The sequence below is a fragment of the Acinonyx jubatus genome, chromosome C2, assembly GCF_027475565.1.
Source record: "Acinonyx jubatus isolate Ajub_Pintada_27869175 chromosome C2, VMU_Ajub_asm_v1.0, whole genome shotgun sequence".
NCBI lineage: Eukaryota > Metazoa > Chordata > Mammalia > Carnivora > Felidae > Acinonyx > Acinonyx jubatus.
Window position 1 is genome coordinate 85,873,419 of NC_069384.1, and position 14,353 is coordinate 85,887,771.

Genomic DNA, 14,353 nt, shown 5'->3' on the forward strand with positions numbered 1-14,353 from the left:
AAAACTCTAAATATCAACCAATCCCCTCCAAAGCTTAATAGTTCTCAGTCATTCATACTTTAGTATAAATTAGCTTATTTCAGACTGGCTTCCTCTTAACTTCCAATAATGCCATTTAAAAAAAAAAAAAAGGCCTATAGGAATTACAAGCAGATACTGAAATGCATGGGCTCAGGAGCCCAGCTGCATTAAGTGTGTGTTGCTTTCCAGAGACCACTTGTGTTTAGCTCCACTGCGTGGTTGTACCTCCTGCTCTGTGGATCCTATTCCCGTTGCATCCCTCAGGGAGCCTGACACTTTGGGAGACCCACCATTATATAAATGTCTCTCTGCTCCCCTTGCTGGAAAATCTCAGCTGCAGTAGAAGCTGTCTGTGCCATTACAGCGATGCGGCTGAAGGAGCCAGAGCAGATTTTGAGTAATCACAGCCTAATCACATTTTAATTACATTGGCAATCAGTGAGTTCTTAAAAAGAAAGAAAGAAAGAAAGAAAGAAAGAAAGAAAGAAAGAAAGAAAGATTAAATGCTCGTTAAGCACAATACAGAAACAGAAATAATTTTGCAAATGGCAAAAGCCCAGATAGGTCAGACTGAAAGGCCTGATTTTTGCACTTTTTATAATATTTAAAAACTCAACAGAAAGTTAGGTGATAGCCCTACAATGTGCAGAATATGATGATAAATAGAGCCTTTTGAAAAACAGACTCCTCCTTCCCTTCCAATTTAGAAAATCTCCAGTAAGATGAAGGAGGAAGTACACAGGTTTCAAAATCAGACAGACCTGAATTCCAAGCTGGTTCTCCCACCACCAAGTCACCTAACTTGTCAGGTCCCCACTTCCTCATCTGAACACCCAGCCGTAAGGAGTGAAGGAAAGCTGTGGAGGAAGTAGCGGGTGCCTTAGCAGGCATTCAATAAGTGACACGCTATTTCACCCAGTGTTGTTAGCATTAACCCTTCTTTTTTCTTAATTTTTCCAAATGTTTATTTTTGAGAGAGAGAGAGACAGAGACAGAGTTCTAGTGAGGGAGGGGGAGAGAGGGATGGAGACATAGAATCTGAAGCAGGCTCCCAGGCCCTGAGCTGTTGCCACAGAGCCTGACACAGGGCTCCAACTCACGAACCACAAGATCACGACATGAGCCAGAGTCGGACACTTAACCGACTGAGCCACCCAGGTGCCCCAGTACAAGTGCTTCAGTAATCCCTGTCCTTATATAGTCACTTTTTTCCTAATTCAAACACCTATCTTGCCATTATTTTCCACATTAACATGGTATAGTGATGTCCCAGCAACCACTGTCCTCCTTCTTAAGGCAATGGTAACCTAATCTGGCTTGTAGGGTGGTGGTTCCCAAAGTTTGGCTGAATTAGAACCACCTAGAGGGCTTGCTGACTCCTAAATTGCTGGACCACCTCTGAGGTCCTAATTCGATAGGTCTAGAGTGGGGCCCAAGAATATTCATTTCTAACCAGTTCACAGATGACGCTGATATTCCTGGTCCAGGACTACTCCCTTCCCTTCTCAGATCACAAGCTAGGAAGGAAGGTCTCCACCCTCAGGTTCCATGAGTGGGTCCAGTGATCAGGGGAAGGCTGGGCAGCACATGACTCAGATTCTCAGGACCTTCACTAAGGACTCCAGGACAGTACTCCGCTGGATTTTAACCTGGAGACATACATTGTAGGAGGCACTGGAAGTCACCTCAGGGCCATTAGGGAGACGCTGTCTGAGAGTGGCACCAACCCAGAAGAAGCAGAGCCAAGGGGAACAAACAGATAAAAGGGTTTCAGTCCCAGGGGCACCTGGGTGGCTCAGTCAGTTAAGCATCTTGACTTGTGATTTCAGCTTAGGTCATGATCCCAGGGTTGTGGGATCGAGCCCCGTGCTAGGCTCCTCGTGGAGCATGGAGCCTGCTTAAGATTCTCTCTGTCTCTTTCCCTCTGCCCCCTCTCCCCCTCACACTAGCACATTCCGTCTCTCTCTCTAAAACAAACTTAAAAAAAAGGGGGGGGGTTCAGTCCCAGAATCAAGGGCATGGTCTCCCTGGGACTGTCCAGGTTTTATGATACAATACTTCGCTTTTTGCCTAGATAAGTTTGGCTCAGCTCTCCTTCCACTTACAGCAGAACCGGAAAAAGGAGTTTGTTGGTTTTACTTGGTTTTCCTGTCGGTTTTGGCTCTCCATTTTGCTCCTAAATAACAATTACCTAAACCGTTAAATTGTCTCCATTACCACCAAGTCAAATGTCTCCACCAAGTCACCAACCCAAAAAGAGGTCCAAAGCAATGTTTTGGGAATGTAAACAACCTACCCCACACAGAATACACATCTCCCAAGGTGAACCTCTATGAGTTTAATGTAATTCTAACCGAATCCCTACAGAATGGCCAATTACAAGATCAGGAACTTTCCAAAATTCAGCAGTAACAATTTAGAAAACATAATGGGGAAAAATTATATTTAAAAATACATTAAAATTATATTCATAAGTAACAGAAAATGTAATTCTGAGAAGACACTAAACCACAAATACACAGGAAGTTTATGAAGAAAACCATATAGCTTTGCAGGGGTGGGCGAAGGGAGAGGTGAATAAAAAAAAAAAAAAAAGGATAAATAGCAAGTTTCTGGCCAGAAAAACTCAATATTGTCGAGCTACCAGGTATTCCCAAGCTAATATGCAATATATGAAACTCTCATACAAATCAATAAAAAACAGATGAAAACCTCAATAAAAAATGGGAAAATGGACCAAAGGAAATGAGGAAGTGATTAACACAAGAAGAAAAACAACCAGCCAATAAAAATATGAAAACTAAGGGCAGTACTTAGCCTGACGGCACTGGTGCGAGGGACAGGGGAGCAAGAGAGTCACCAGAGCTGGCTTTTGGGGGCCAATGTAATAATCTGCATTAAAACCCCGAAAATACACAGTTTTGACTCAAAAACTTCACTTCTGAAATTTACCCTAAGGAAATAATCAAATAATTTTTAATAGAGAAAAAAGTAAGGGAGCACAGAAGAGAAAAAAACTTAAACATGGAACAAATGGTTACTATCTGGACAGTGACTGAAGGAGGTATTTGTTGTACTTCTGTAAACAGAATTCGTCTGCAATACAGAATAAGACATGTATTATTTAAAAATATTCTGTAAAAATATTCTGTAAAAAAAAAAATATTCTGTAAAAAAAAATATTCTGTAATACAGAATAAGACATGTATTATTTAAAAATAATTGCTATTATCTTCTGGATGTAAAAATAACCCTATTATTTGAAACTCTTTCTACAACTGTCTTTTATTTATATGATTAGTTGGCCTAAAATCAGGTGTATAAATTATGGTACTACTGTACATGGGATATTATTGGCAAACGTTCAACGATTTAGACTTACATATATGTACACACACGGGGAAAAGCAGGTTATAAACAGCATGTACAGAATGAATGTTTGCTTTTTTTATTGTGGTTGTTTTTAATTTTATTTTGAGAGACAGAGCACACAAGTGGGGGAGGGACAGACAGAGAATGAGAATCCCAAGTAGGCACTGCACTGAGAGTGCCCATCCCCCATACCAACATGGGGCTCAATCCCACAAACTGTGAAATCATGACCTGAGCTGAAATCAAGAGTCAGATGTTTAACCGACTGAGTCACTGAGACGTCCCATGAATGTTCTATTTTCATAAATATACATATTTATATCCATTTTTATACAGTTTCATAGAAAGGCCTAAAGAACCCACACAAAATATTAATAGTGGTTATGACTGGGAAGTAGGATTGTAAGTAATTTTTATTTTCTTCTTTTCATATATCTGCACTTTCTCAAGTTGCTAAAATTATTAAATACCCTTTTTAATTATAAGAAAAATAATATAAATGTTAATATTTTTAAAAAAAGAAGTGACTGACATTTGAGTTTGGGAGTGCTAATGCATCTAAGTATAAGAAATCATCTTTTTCTTTTCTTATGATTTATGTGATAGAACACAAAACAGTACACTACCAATTCCTCCATCTGGCACTTAATGGAGACAGCAAAAACTTTATCTCCCAACATTCATTCATCTTTCATTCAATCATTCACTTTTATGATCACCTCCCATGGGCAAGGCAGATGGTGCTGGAAAGTCTACTTTAAAAACATCCGTTTTTCTTAAAAATCAGATATAAAACGCAATGGGTAAGTTAGGGTGGGTTATACTTCTTTGGCGTTTCATAATTGAAATTTTCACCTACTACTGCTTTTAGATGCAGTATATTCTATACCTGATTTCTCATGGTGCATCACTGTCTCCTTCCCCACCCTCACCCACAGGAGCCCTAAATTTGGGGGCAGTGAAGAATAAGACCACAGAGCTTGGCCCCAAGTGCCTGCAACTTAAAGATACTTAAAAGCATCATCGTGACATCCCATTCAAGGATGAAACTCAAAACCAGCAGCACCAGGAGTACCTGCAGATCACTCCAAGTCAGTAAGCCCAGGGAGATGATGTGGCTGTTCCAGGCCATTAGTGACCATCTGTAAGAGAGTGACTGGTCCTTCCAAGCTCCATCAGAAAACAGGAAAATGTAAGGATCAGATTCTCCCTTTCTGCAGCCAAATATCTTGGCAGCTTTATAATGGCCCCATCTTGTGGTTTATTCCTTCCGTGAGGAGGACGTACCATCCCCAAAGAAAAGTCCATTACAGAAAATCAAGGAAGAAGTGGACCGATAGATATGTAACATGTAATAAAATCCTGCTCATGAATTATTGAGTAACATCCATTAGTCACCAATTTCCAAAAAGTAATACAAGACTCTTAGAAGAATATGGAAGTTGGGAGAACTAGATCTTATCCTTTTCTTACCCAGTCGGGATAACAACAGTTTCAGTGAAGAAATTCCTATTTTATATAAAAGAAGAAGAAAGTTTCCCTCCCACCGTCTATCTCTAGAGGTAAATCAATATACACATTACAGATCCTGTAAGACCACTAATGCGTGGACCATTAATGAGAGCTACAGCTTTATTATTACAGGAAAAAATGCTGCTAATGTAAAATTAATTAAATCCAATTATTTTTTACTTGGTACTTTCTATGTGCTAGACACCATGAGCTTTATAAAAATAAAACAGCTCTCCCTTCCACAAGCTCCCAAACAGGAGATGCAAATATTTACATAAATAATTTTATGTTGCAAGATGAATTTGAAACTTCTAATAACAAAAGAATAAACACTATGTTATAGGGGTTTCAGGCACAGGCTCTGGAGGCAGATTACCTGGATTGGAATTCTGATTCTATACCCATCACTAGCTAGCTATGTGACCTCAACAAGCTTAACCTTCTCTTCTACCTCATTTTTTTCATTTAAAAAATGGACATAATAATGATATCTACCTCACAGGATTATTGTGAGGATTAACTGTGGCACAAATGGAAGTATCATTAATATCAGTATAATTATTACTGGCATGAGATAAGGAAGCACTAATTATGAAGATCCTGGGAAAGCAGTCCCACGGAATAGAATCTGTGGCCAAGTTCTGAATAATGGTAAGGGTTTTAGTGGGAAGTGATGAGAGAGAAGGGCATTTCACAATTAAGGATTAACCTGACCAAAGGCCTAGAAGTAGGGAGAGTCGATGCCCTGAGTAAGCTGGTGTTGTGGCTACAGCAGCAAGGCAGCTGAGCTATATGTGGTGGGGGAAGGAGGTGTGCCAAAGAAATAATGCTGAGCAATGAGGCACGCTGGCATCTGACTCAAGGAGGTGGTGACCACCAGGCTAATAAGACAACACTCCTCTAGAGGCAATGACAGCTCAAGAAGCAGGGCATCATAATGATAAAGAACATGAGATTCTGGGTTTGAATTCTAGCTCCATCTCTTAAGAGCTGTGTGACTTGGGCAAGGACCTAATCTTTCTGTGCCTCTGTTTTCTCACATGTAAAATAGGTGTGTTGAAGATTAAATGAGGGTCTATATACCAAGTTCTTAGAACAAGTGCCTGGCACCTAGTGATACATATGTGTTTGCTATTAAAAGGTTGAATACTGGGGGCGCCTGGGTGGCGCAGTCGGTTAAGCGTCCGACTTCAGCCAGGTCACGATCTCGCGGTCCGTGAGTTCGAGCCCCGCGTCGGGCTCTGGGCTGATGGCTCAGAGCCTGGAGCCTGCTTCCGATTCTGTGTCTCCCTCTCTCTCTGCCCCTCCCCCGTTCATGCTCTGTCTCTCTCTGTCCCAAAAATAAATAAACGTTGAAAAAAAAATTTTTTTTAATTAAAAAAAATAAATAAATAAAAGGTTGAATACTGTATGACTCTTGATCTCAGAGTCGTGAGTTTGAGCCCCACACTGGGTGTGGAGATTACTAAAATAAATAAATAAATAAACAAACTAACTAACTTTTAAAAAAGTAGAATACTGGCCTCTTCCTCTTGATAGCTCTTCAGAAAATTATGAGCAGTTGGTATGGGCAATGACAGGGTCAAGGGTATAAGACTGCTTTTCAATTATTCAAAAAAATACTACCATGTAAGTAAATGCTCTCATTTGGACAAAAATTTCCACGGTCCATGAAAAAAATTTATCTCGAAGGAGTGACAAACTGACAGCAATCACTAAGCTTAAGCACACACCGTTCTAGGCAACACGACTCTTGAGTTTGTCCAAGACTTCATCAGATCACCACGGCCATGCAAAAATGGCAAAATGCACCATTTACGAGAAGATGGTATCTGTGTTGATTTTGGATGATGGCACAGGTTTTAATGTGAGCTGGGGTGGGGGGAAGAGGGCGTGAGCCAATGGATGGTCACGATTGCTCAGACGATCCCTAAGGCAAGAACTTACTTCCAGATCCATCTTTGACTCTAGGTCCTTCAGGCTTGGCCTCAGAAATCATGTTTGCATTGGCATTATTCTCCATCTCGATCACAAAGTCACTGTCCTCCTCAAACTCAGGGTGACTAAAGATCCAATCCAGGGCTCTTTCCAGGTTATTATTCTAATAAAATAAAACATTTTTACAATGAATGCAGTCCCAGGGCCTCATTATATCCTGCCCACTTGAACCAGAATGTCAAGCAGATAAGACAGGAGGCCTGAATTCATTAGTCCTAAGTGCTTCTGAGTGAGAAGCTCTGACCCTGCATATGAAATGCACATTTAGCTGGTATTCTCTGAGTCTCCCAACTGGGGCTGTAATTGGATTCACCAGAAAACAGTTCTGAGCAGCAGACCAGCATTCCAAAGTCCCTATCAGTCTTAGCTCAGTGTTCCCACAGGCTAATGCTACTGATGAGGTGCAGAATATCAAAGAGTATTGCCTATGTCTAAGAACAGCCCTTTTTCAGGCCACAATAACTGCATGCACCACATTCCCTATCAACTGTGTTTTCTGCAGAGCCATGCCAGGTAGAAGGGATGCCAATGTGAGTACCATGTTAGTGCATCTTCTCCCTCAATGTCAGCAGAACTGTTGAAATTGCAGTAGAGACAAGATTAATGCCTTGATTAATGGTGACAGCATTGGTTAGTTAGGTTATATTGTTTTAAACTGAACTCCATGAAGTTAAAAACAATTGACCATAAAAACATTTTCCTCTGTTTGTGATATCAATGGCAGGTTAAAGAATTTGTTTCAACATCATCAGAATCTCCAATGAAACACTCAGGCAGTAAAATAAGTGGGGCAAAGCAAGTACCCCGAATGAAAACTAACTCCAGTTGAGATATTTCAAGCATTTTAAAGGGAAACAGATTGCTCCAGCCACACCCCATGCATCAGTTGAGAACTGTTATATGACCTCAACAATGGACCCCAGCAGGCAACCAGTCAGGAAAGGTAAGAAAGAATCAGTAGCAGACATCCACTCAAAAATGGATATGGTGTGGCAAGGGAGGGTGGGTTGAAAAAAAAAAAGTACTTTCCCTCAATATTAAACAGGTATCTGTACTATAAGAGGAAGACTTCTATGTACCCTCTAGTTGCATGGTCTCTTCTCTCCTGATAACATCAGAAGTTCATTAATACCAGAAGCATCTTCTCTCTCCTCAGAGAGAAACAGAAATGGAAAATTCCAGAAGCCATTCAGTCTTCTCTGTGAGGACTTTTGATAGACACTTCTCCAAGGTCTTGGTCTCAGAAACGTAAAATTTCTCCTCAAGAACTGCCTTATTGAACACTGAATCTAATGCATCCTTCTCTGCTCTAAGGCCACAAGGAAGCTCCAAGTCAAATCTCAGACCCCTGCGAGTAATAAACACCAAGATGATACAGTTTCTTTAGGTTTGGTCATCTTGCCCTGGCTGCATTATCTCCCTATTTTTATTTTTTACTCCCTGTTCTTAAGCTGTCCATATAATTCCCCCCAATCATTTATTTTAGCTATATATATAATACATGCAAATATAATTTCTATGGGCCATGGTGGGGTACAGAGTGAGATGAACATGATTCCAAATGATCAAAGGACACTGGAAAGCCCAACGGCTACTGGCAGAAATACACATGACCTCCAATAAGTGGAGAGTATTCTCACACTGTCTCTCACGCTTACCGTGGCTCGTAGCGCCTGAATAGCCTGATTCCGATGGAATCCCATGGAAGTAATGATAGCTACAATTTCCTCCGGAGGTTGGTTATCCAATCCAGTAGCACCAAAAACAGAGGCCCCAGCAGAAGCCGCTCCTCCATAACCAGGCATGGTCAGTGGTTCGGCAAAATCTGGGGAAAATAATCATTCTCAGGTCTTTTCCTTTTTTTAGTCTTGAAATAAACAACATTTTAGAGCTAAGAAGGAAAAATACCTACGAAGTTATAATAATCAGGACAGTTGGTACTAGCATTAAGGATAAACATATAGATCAGCTAAAACAGAATTCAGAGAGTCCAAAAATAAACCCAAAGATTTATGGTCAGTTGAGTTTTGACAAGACCACTCAATGGGGGAGGGCAGTCTTCTCAACAGATTGTGCTGGAACAACTGCATGTCCACATACAAAGAATGAAGATGGATCCCTACCTCAAGCTATATTCAAAGATTAGCTCAAAATGGCTCCCTGACCTCAATGTTAGAGATCTTAGGATAGGCAATGGCTTCTTAGCTATGACAACAAGAACACAAGTAACAAAAGAAAAAACATAGAAAATTAGACTTCATCAAAATTGCAAACTTTTGTGCTTCAAAAAATACCATCAAGAAAGTGAAAACACTCACAGGATGAGAGAATATATTTGCAAATCATGTATATGGTAAGGTACTTGTATTGATTATGAAAATAACTCTTACTACTCAACAATAAGAAGACAAATAATTTCATTAAAAATGGGCAAAAGTTGGGCTGCCTGGGTGGCTCAGTCAATTGAGTGTCAGATTCTTGATTTTGGCTCAGGTCATGATCTCATAATCAAGATCAAGCCTCATGTCGTGGAGCCCGCTTAAGAGTGTTTCTCTCCCTCTGCCCCTCCCCCACTTGCACACACACATGCTTGCACAAGTGCTCTCTCTCTCTCTCTCTCTCTCAAAAAAAAAAAAAAATGGGCAAAAGATTGGATAGACATTTCCCCAAAGAGACTTAAATTACCCACAAGGACATCAAAAGATGCTCTACCTCATTAATCATTAGGGAAATGCACATCAATATCACAATGAGCTACCACTTTCACATCCACTGGAATGGCTATAATAAAAACAATAACAAGTGTTGGTGAGGATATGGAGAAATTGGAACCCTCATACATTGGTGGTAGAATGTAAAACAATACAGCCTGATTGTTGAAAAACCTGCACTTTTATGTTATGGAGATGGCTTCTTTCCTTCAATCTTATGAAATAACCTGTGCTAGCTTCACACTTTTCTTCTATGGCTTCCTCACCTCTCCCAGACTTCATAGACTGAAGAGAGTGAGGGCCTTGCTCTAGACTAGGTTTTGGTTCAAGGGAATGTTGTGGCTGGTTTGATCTTGTGTCTAAACCACTAAAACTTTCTCCAAATCAGCAATAAACCTGCTGTGTGTTCTCATCACTGGTGTGTTCAATGGAGTAGCACTTTTCATTTCCGTGGAAGAATTTTTGCTTTGCCTTCACAACTTGGCTAACTGTTTGGTGTAAGAGGCCTAGCTTTTGGCCTCTCTGTTTTCAATACGCCTTCCTCTCTAACCTGAATCATTCCTGGCTTTTAAGTTAAAGTGAGAGATGTGTGACTCTTCCTTTCACTTGGACACTTAGAGGCCAGCATAGAGTTATTAGCTGGCCTAACTTCAATACTGTTGTGTCCCAGGGAATAGGGAGGCCCAAGAAGAGGGACAAAGACAGGGGAATGGTTGGTCGGTGGAGCAGTCAGAACACACACATCTGTGGATTAAGTTTGCTATCTTATGGGTGCAATTTGTGGTACCCCAAAACAGTTACAACAGTAACATCAAAGATCACTGATCACAGATCACATAATAGAATAATAATGGAAAAGTCTGAAATATTGTGAGAATTACCAGAAACGTGACACAGAGACACTCAGTTAGCAAATATTGTTAGAAAAGTGGCACCAACAGACTTGCTCAACACAGAGTTGCCACCGACCTTCTGTTTGTAGAAAGTACAGTATCTGCAAAGTGTAATCAGATGAAGTGCAGTAAAATGAGATATGCCTATATTTCTAACTAAGAAATGATAAGGACTTGAAATAGAAAACTGTGCATGAAGAAATGGGGGTTGTTTAGTTAGCTTTCACTTCTGTCTACTTTATTAAGGTATAATTCACACACCCTATAATTCACCCACTTGAAGTGTACACCCAGTGGTTTTCAGTAAACAATATTGCCCACTCAACAGACTACAGTATAGTGTAAACATACTATATACACTTTTATATACACTGAAAACTAAAAAATCCATTTGATTCACTTTATTGTGGTGGTCTGGAACTCAACCTACAACATCTCTCTGACATATGCCTGTATGTCCCACATCTTTCCACTGGTCTTTTTGCCACTGAATTACATACTTTAAAAGGTGAATTATGGGATGCCTAGATGGCTTAGTTGGTTGAGCATCCGACTTCAGCTCAGGTCACGATCTCACGATTCGTGGGTTCAAGCCCTGCATCAGGCTCTGTGGCGACAGCTCAGAGCCTGGAGCCTGCCTCAGATTCTGTGTCTCCCAATCTCTCTCTGCCCCTCCCCCACTCACATTCTGTCTCTGTCTCCCAAAAACAAATCAACATTTTTAAAAAGGTGAAAATAAATAAATAAGTAAATAAATAAATAAATAAATAAATGTAAAGTACTCACTAAAAAAAAAAGGTGAATTATATCTCAGTAAAGCTATTATTTAAAAAAACAGAGAGAGTGAGAGTAAAGATTAACACTGTGACTCTGCTCCACAGGCAAAGTGCCACCTCACTGAAGCAGAAAAAAAAGTGACCTAAAAAGTTAAATTATGAGGGGCAGGAAAAAGTGAGCTAAGAAGCTAAATCATGAGCTAAAAAGTCATTTTCTGGGACACATTCAGAGGACATGTTAGTATCTCCATGGCCTAGCAACACTGAAGATCTCATCAGACTCCAAAGCTATTCCCCTTTCCAACCACTGACCTGGCTCTTCCATGTGAACAATGATCCAGTTGAAGGCCACTTCAGCTCCCATATTTCCAGTAAAGTACACAGCCTTCCGACACGCTTCTAGAGGGAAACCCATCTCGGCCAGCTGCATCACTGATGACTCATCAATGTCTGAGGCTATGGGGCACAACAGAATATTCTGGTGTAAAAATGTAAACTCTCTTCTGGTCTTAGCTTCTTCTCACCCACTGTCCACATGCTATCCAAACAAAGTGCTACTTTTTTGGTGGTTTAACTTTGTTTTGTTGTGTTTTAAGTCATCCAAATATTTAGCTATTTGAGCTGAGTTTATATCTGACCTAAATAGGAACATGTTAATTACCTGGACAGCCCAAGCACGGAAAAACAATTCCCTAATTTCATAAGGGGAGATTTGGTATATTCCCAGAACCATTTCAACCTCTCAGATCATCTCAAGACCTTTCCTATAGCAGTTTTTCTACGACTGAAATCTGAAGAGAAAAGAATTATCTACAGGCCTAAAAGCCTATTCTTTAAATCCCATAGGAAATTATACCAGGCCTTTAGGAAAATATATGTATTTTATATATACCAGGTCAAAGGAAATAATCAGCTCTGGGGAAATGGAGAGCCCAAATGTTAAGTAGAAAAGACAGAATATGTTCTGTAATGGTATACATTTAATATTTTGAAAGAGATAGCTTTTATAAACCTAACTTGGGCTTGGACACAGAGCATTTTCTTTTCTTTTCTTTTCATAATAATAGATAGATGTTGGTGGAGATGTGTGTGCATACATATGTGTGTGTGTGTGTGTGTCCATGTGTATACATAGAAGCACATGTCTGTATATGTATAATGTACAAAAATATATATTAAAACCTACAGGCATGTGTATCTATATATATGTACATGTACACACATACACACATAAATACATGCATGTATAATGCATACATGTATATAGGCCAATAAATTTTTTGTATATACTTTTGCACATGTTTATATATATACACATACATGCATGTATAAGTGCACAAATAAACACCTACATAGTGCTCTCAAATTATCCAACAACTAGGGGGGAAGAGGAGCACAAAATATATCCCTCATGTTTTCCGTGTCGTGACGTCTCTACTGAAAATTCTGCCAAAGGCGGCAATTAGTAGAACATAGTAGTAGTAGAACTGAGGATGAGCGATATCTTTTCTATAAAAATTATATCCAAAACATATTTATCATACAAGGAAGACAAACAGAACATCCTATCAAGACCAAATTTTAAGAAAGCAATGATTTAGGACAACAGTGGCTCCCAAGTTGTGTTGTATGGTGGCCTTGTGTTCCAAGAGAGATGTCATTATTGAACCACAAAACAAGGGGTTTCCATGGCCAAATTAGTTTTAAAATCTACATTCTCTATTCTCCCCTTAGAATTCACAAGGTGCATCAGCATAGTGAAGACTCAAACATCCTGTAATAAAGACTCCTACAGTAAAGAAACTAGGAAACTCTACAGGATACCTTTCAACATCTTATAAGACTCTAATGTTCCCTACAATGCAGTTTAAGAAGCGCAGCTCAATAAATGGTGTATGTATGTCTATAATAACATATTAGATTGAAAGCGTTTAATTCCATTTTTGTGAAAAATTAAGTGAGCCAGGCATGGGTCAAGGACGGGGAAGGATATGTGCCAAGAGTTAACAGTGATTATAGATGGGCGATGAAACCATAGATGGCTCCTACTGATAATTCATAATTTATAAATACCTTTTACTCTCATAATAAGAAAATAATCAGTTATTCTTTTTAAAAATCTGAGAAAGGAAGGATGCAAATGTTAAACAATCCCAGATCACTCTATTTCTCCTGTTGAGTACAAGTAATTGCTGATAAGATGGCAGGCTCAGATCTAGGAGGAAATCAATGGCCAAACCATTAACACTGGAAAATGGCTGAGTGCTTCCAATCAGAGACAGACTCCTCTGGCAGTCAGGTCCAACCACCCCTCACCTCCCCTGGGGCAAAAGCCTTGCAAGGACAGCTGTCTGGAGGATCTGGAGCAGCCAGCAAACCTCTCACATTCCAGAAAAGGTCAAGTGGCATGAAAAGCACATTTGACTCCTAGATCTGGTTCTGGCCCCAGCTCTTCGGGCTCTGAAGTTTTCTGGGTCTTAATTTTATACTCTGTAAAAGGTTACCTGCCCTGCCCTTCTTACTGTGAAAATCAAATAAGAAACTGGATTTTGTATGAATAGTAAAACTATTTATCATTGGAAGAATTTATGAAATAATAAATGCAATATAACTCATGGTAACCATTCAAAAGTAGTAACAGCCATTGTTATTGTTATAGATTATGCACAGAGACAATGGCTTTCCCAAGACCCTCGCTGACCCTAACAGCTTCTTCTAGCAAAGAGCAAATCGTAATTGACCAAGGAAAAGAAATGTGGAGGTCTAAGCCACATGATCAATCATTTGCAAAATACATGAACTTCTAAATTAACAAAAGTTTGTCTCCAGGAGGGCTTTGCAGACAAAAAGATTGAGGGTATTTAGTGTTAAACATTCCTTCTTCCTCCTAATTAATCTCTAAATATTCAGTATAAATAGTTTATTATGTTCTTTTCAGAAAACCAAGAGTACCAATTCCCACAGGATTAAGGAACTAAAAGTCTACAAAATTAACACAATCCAATGAAACTAATAACCTTTAGAGTATTAATTAATACAGCCATGTCCTGTCCAACAGCAGGAGTGGAAA

The 14,353-nt window shown here is 39.6% G+C and overlaps 1 protein-coding gene across 2 annotated transcripts in view; it reads right to left on the reverse strand.

Annotated features, from left to right (window-relative positions):
• Window positions 1-14,353, reverse strand: part of USP13 (ubiquitin specific peptidase 13) — a 117,970-nt gene that overhangs the window by 12,940 nt on the left and 90,677 nt on the right. For both annotated transcript variants that reach the window (XM_027061383.2, XM_053221184.1), the window contains exons 17-19: window positions 11,596-11,739; window positions 8,562-8,728; window positions 6,853-7,006 (exon numbers count right to left, since the gene is read on the reverse strand). In XM_027061383.2, coding sequence (XP_026917184.1) covers window positions 6,853-7,006; window positions 8,562-8,728; window positions 11,596-11,739 — 465 coding nt within the window. The remainder of the gene's footprint in view (window positions 1-6,852; window positions 7,007-8,561; window positions 8,729-11,595; window positions 11,740-14,353) is intronic.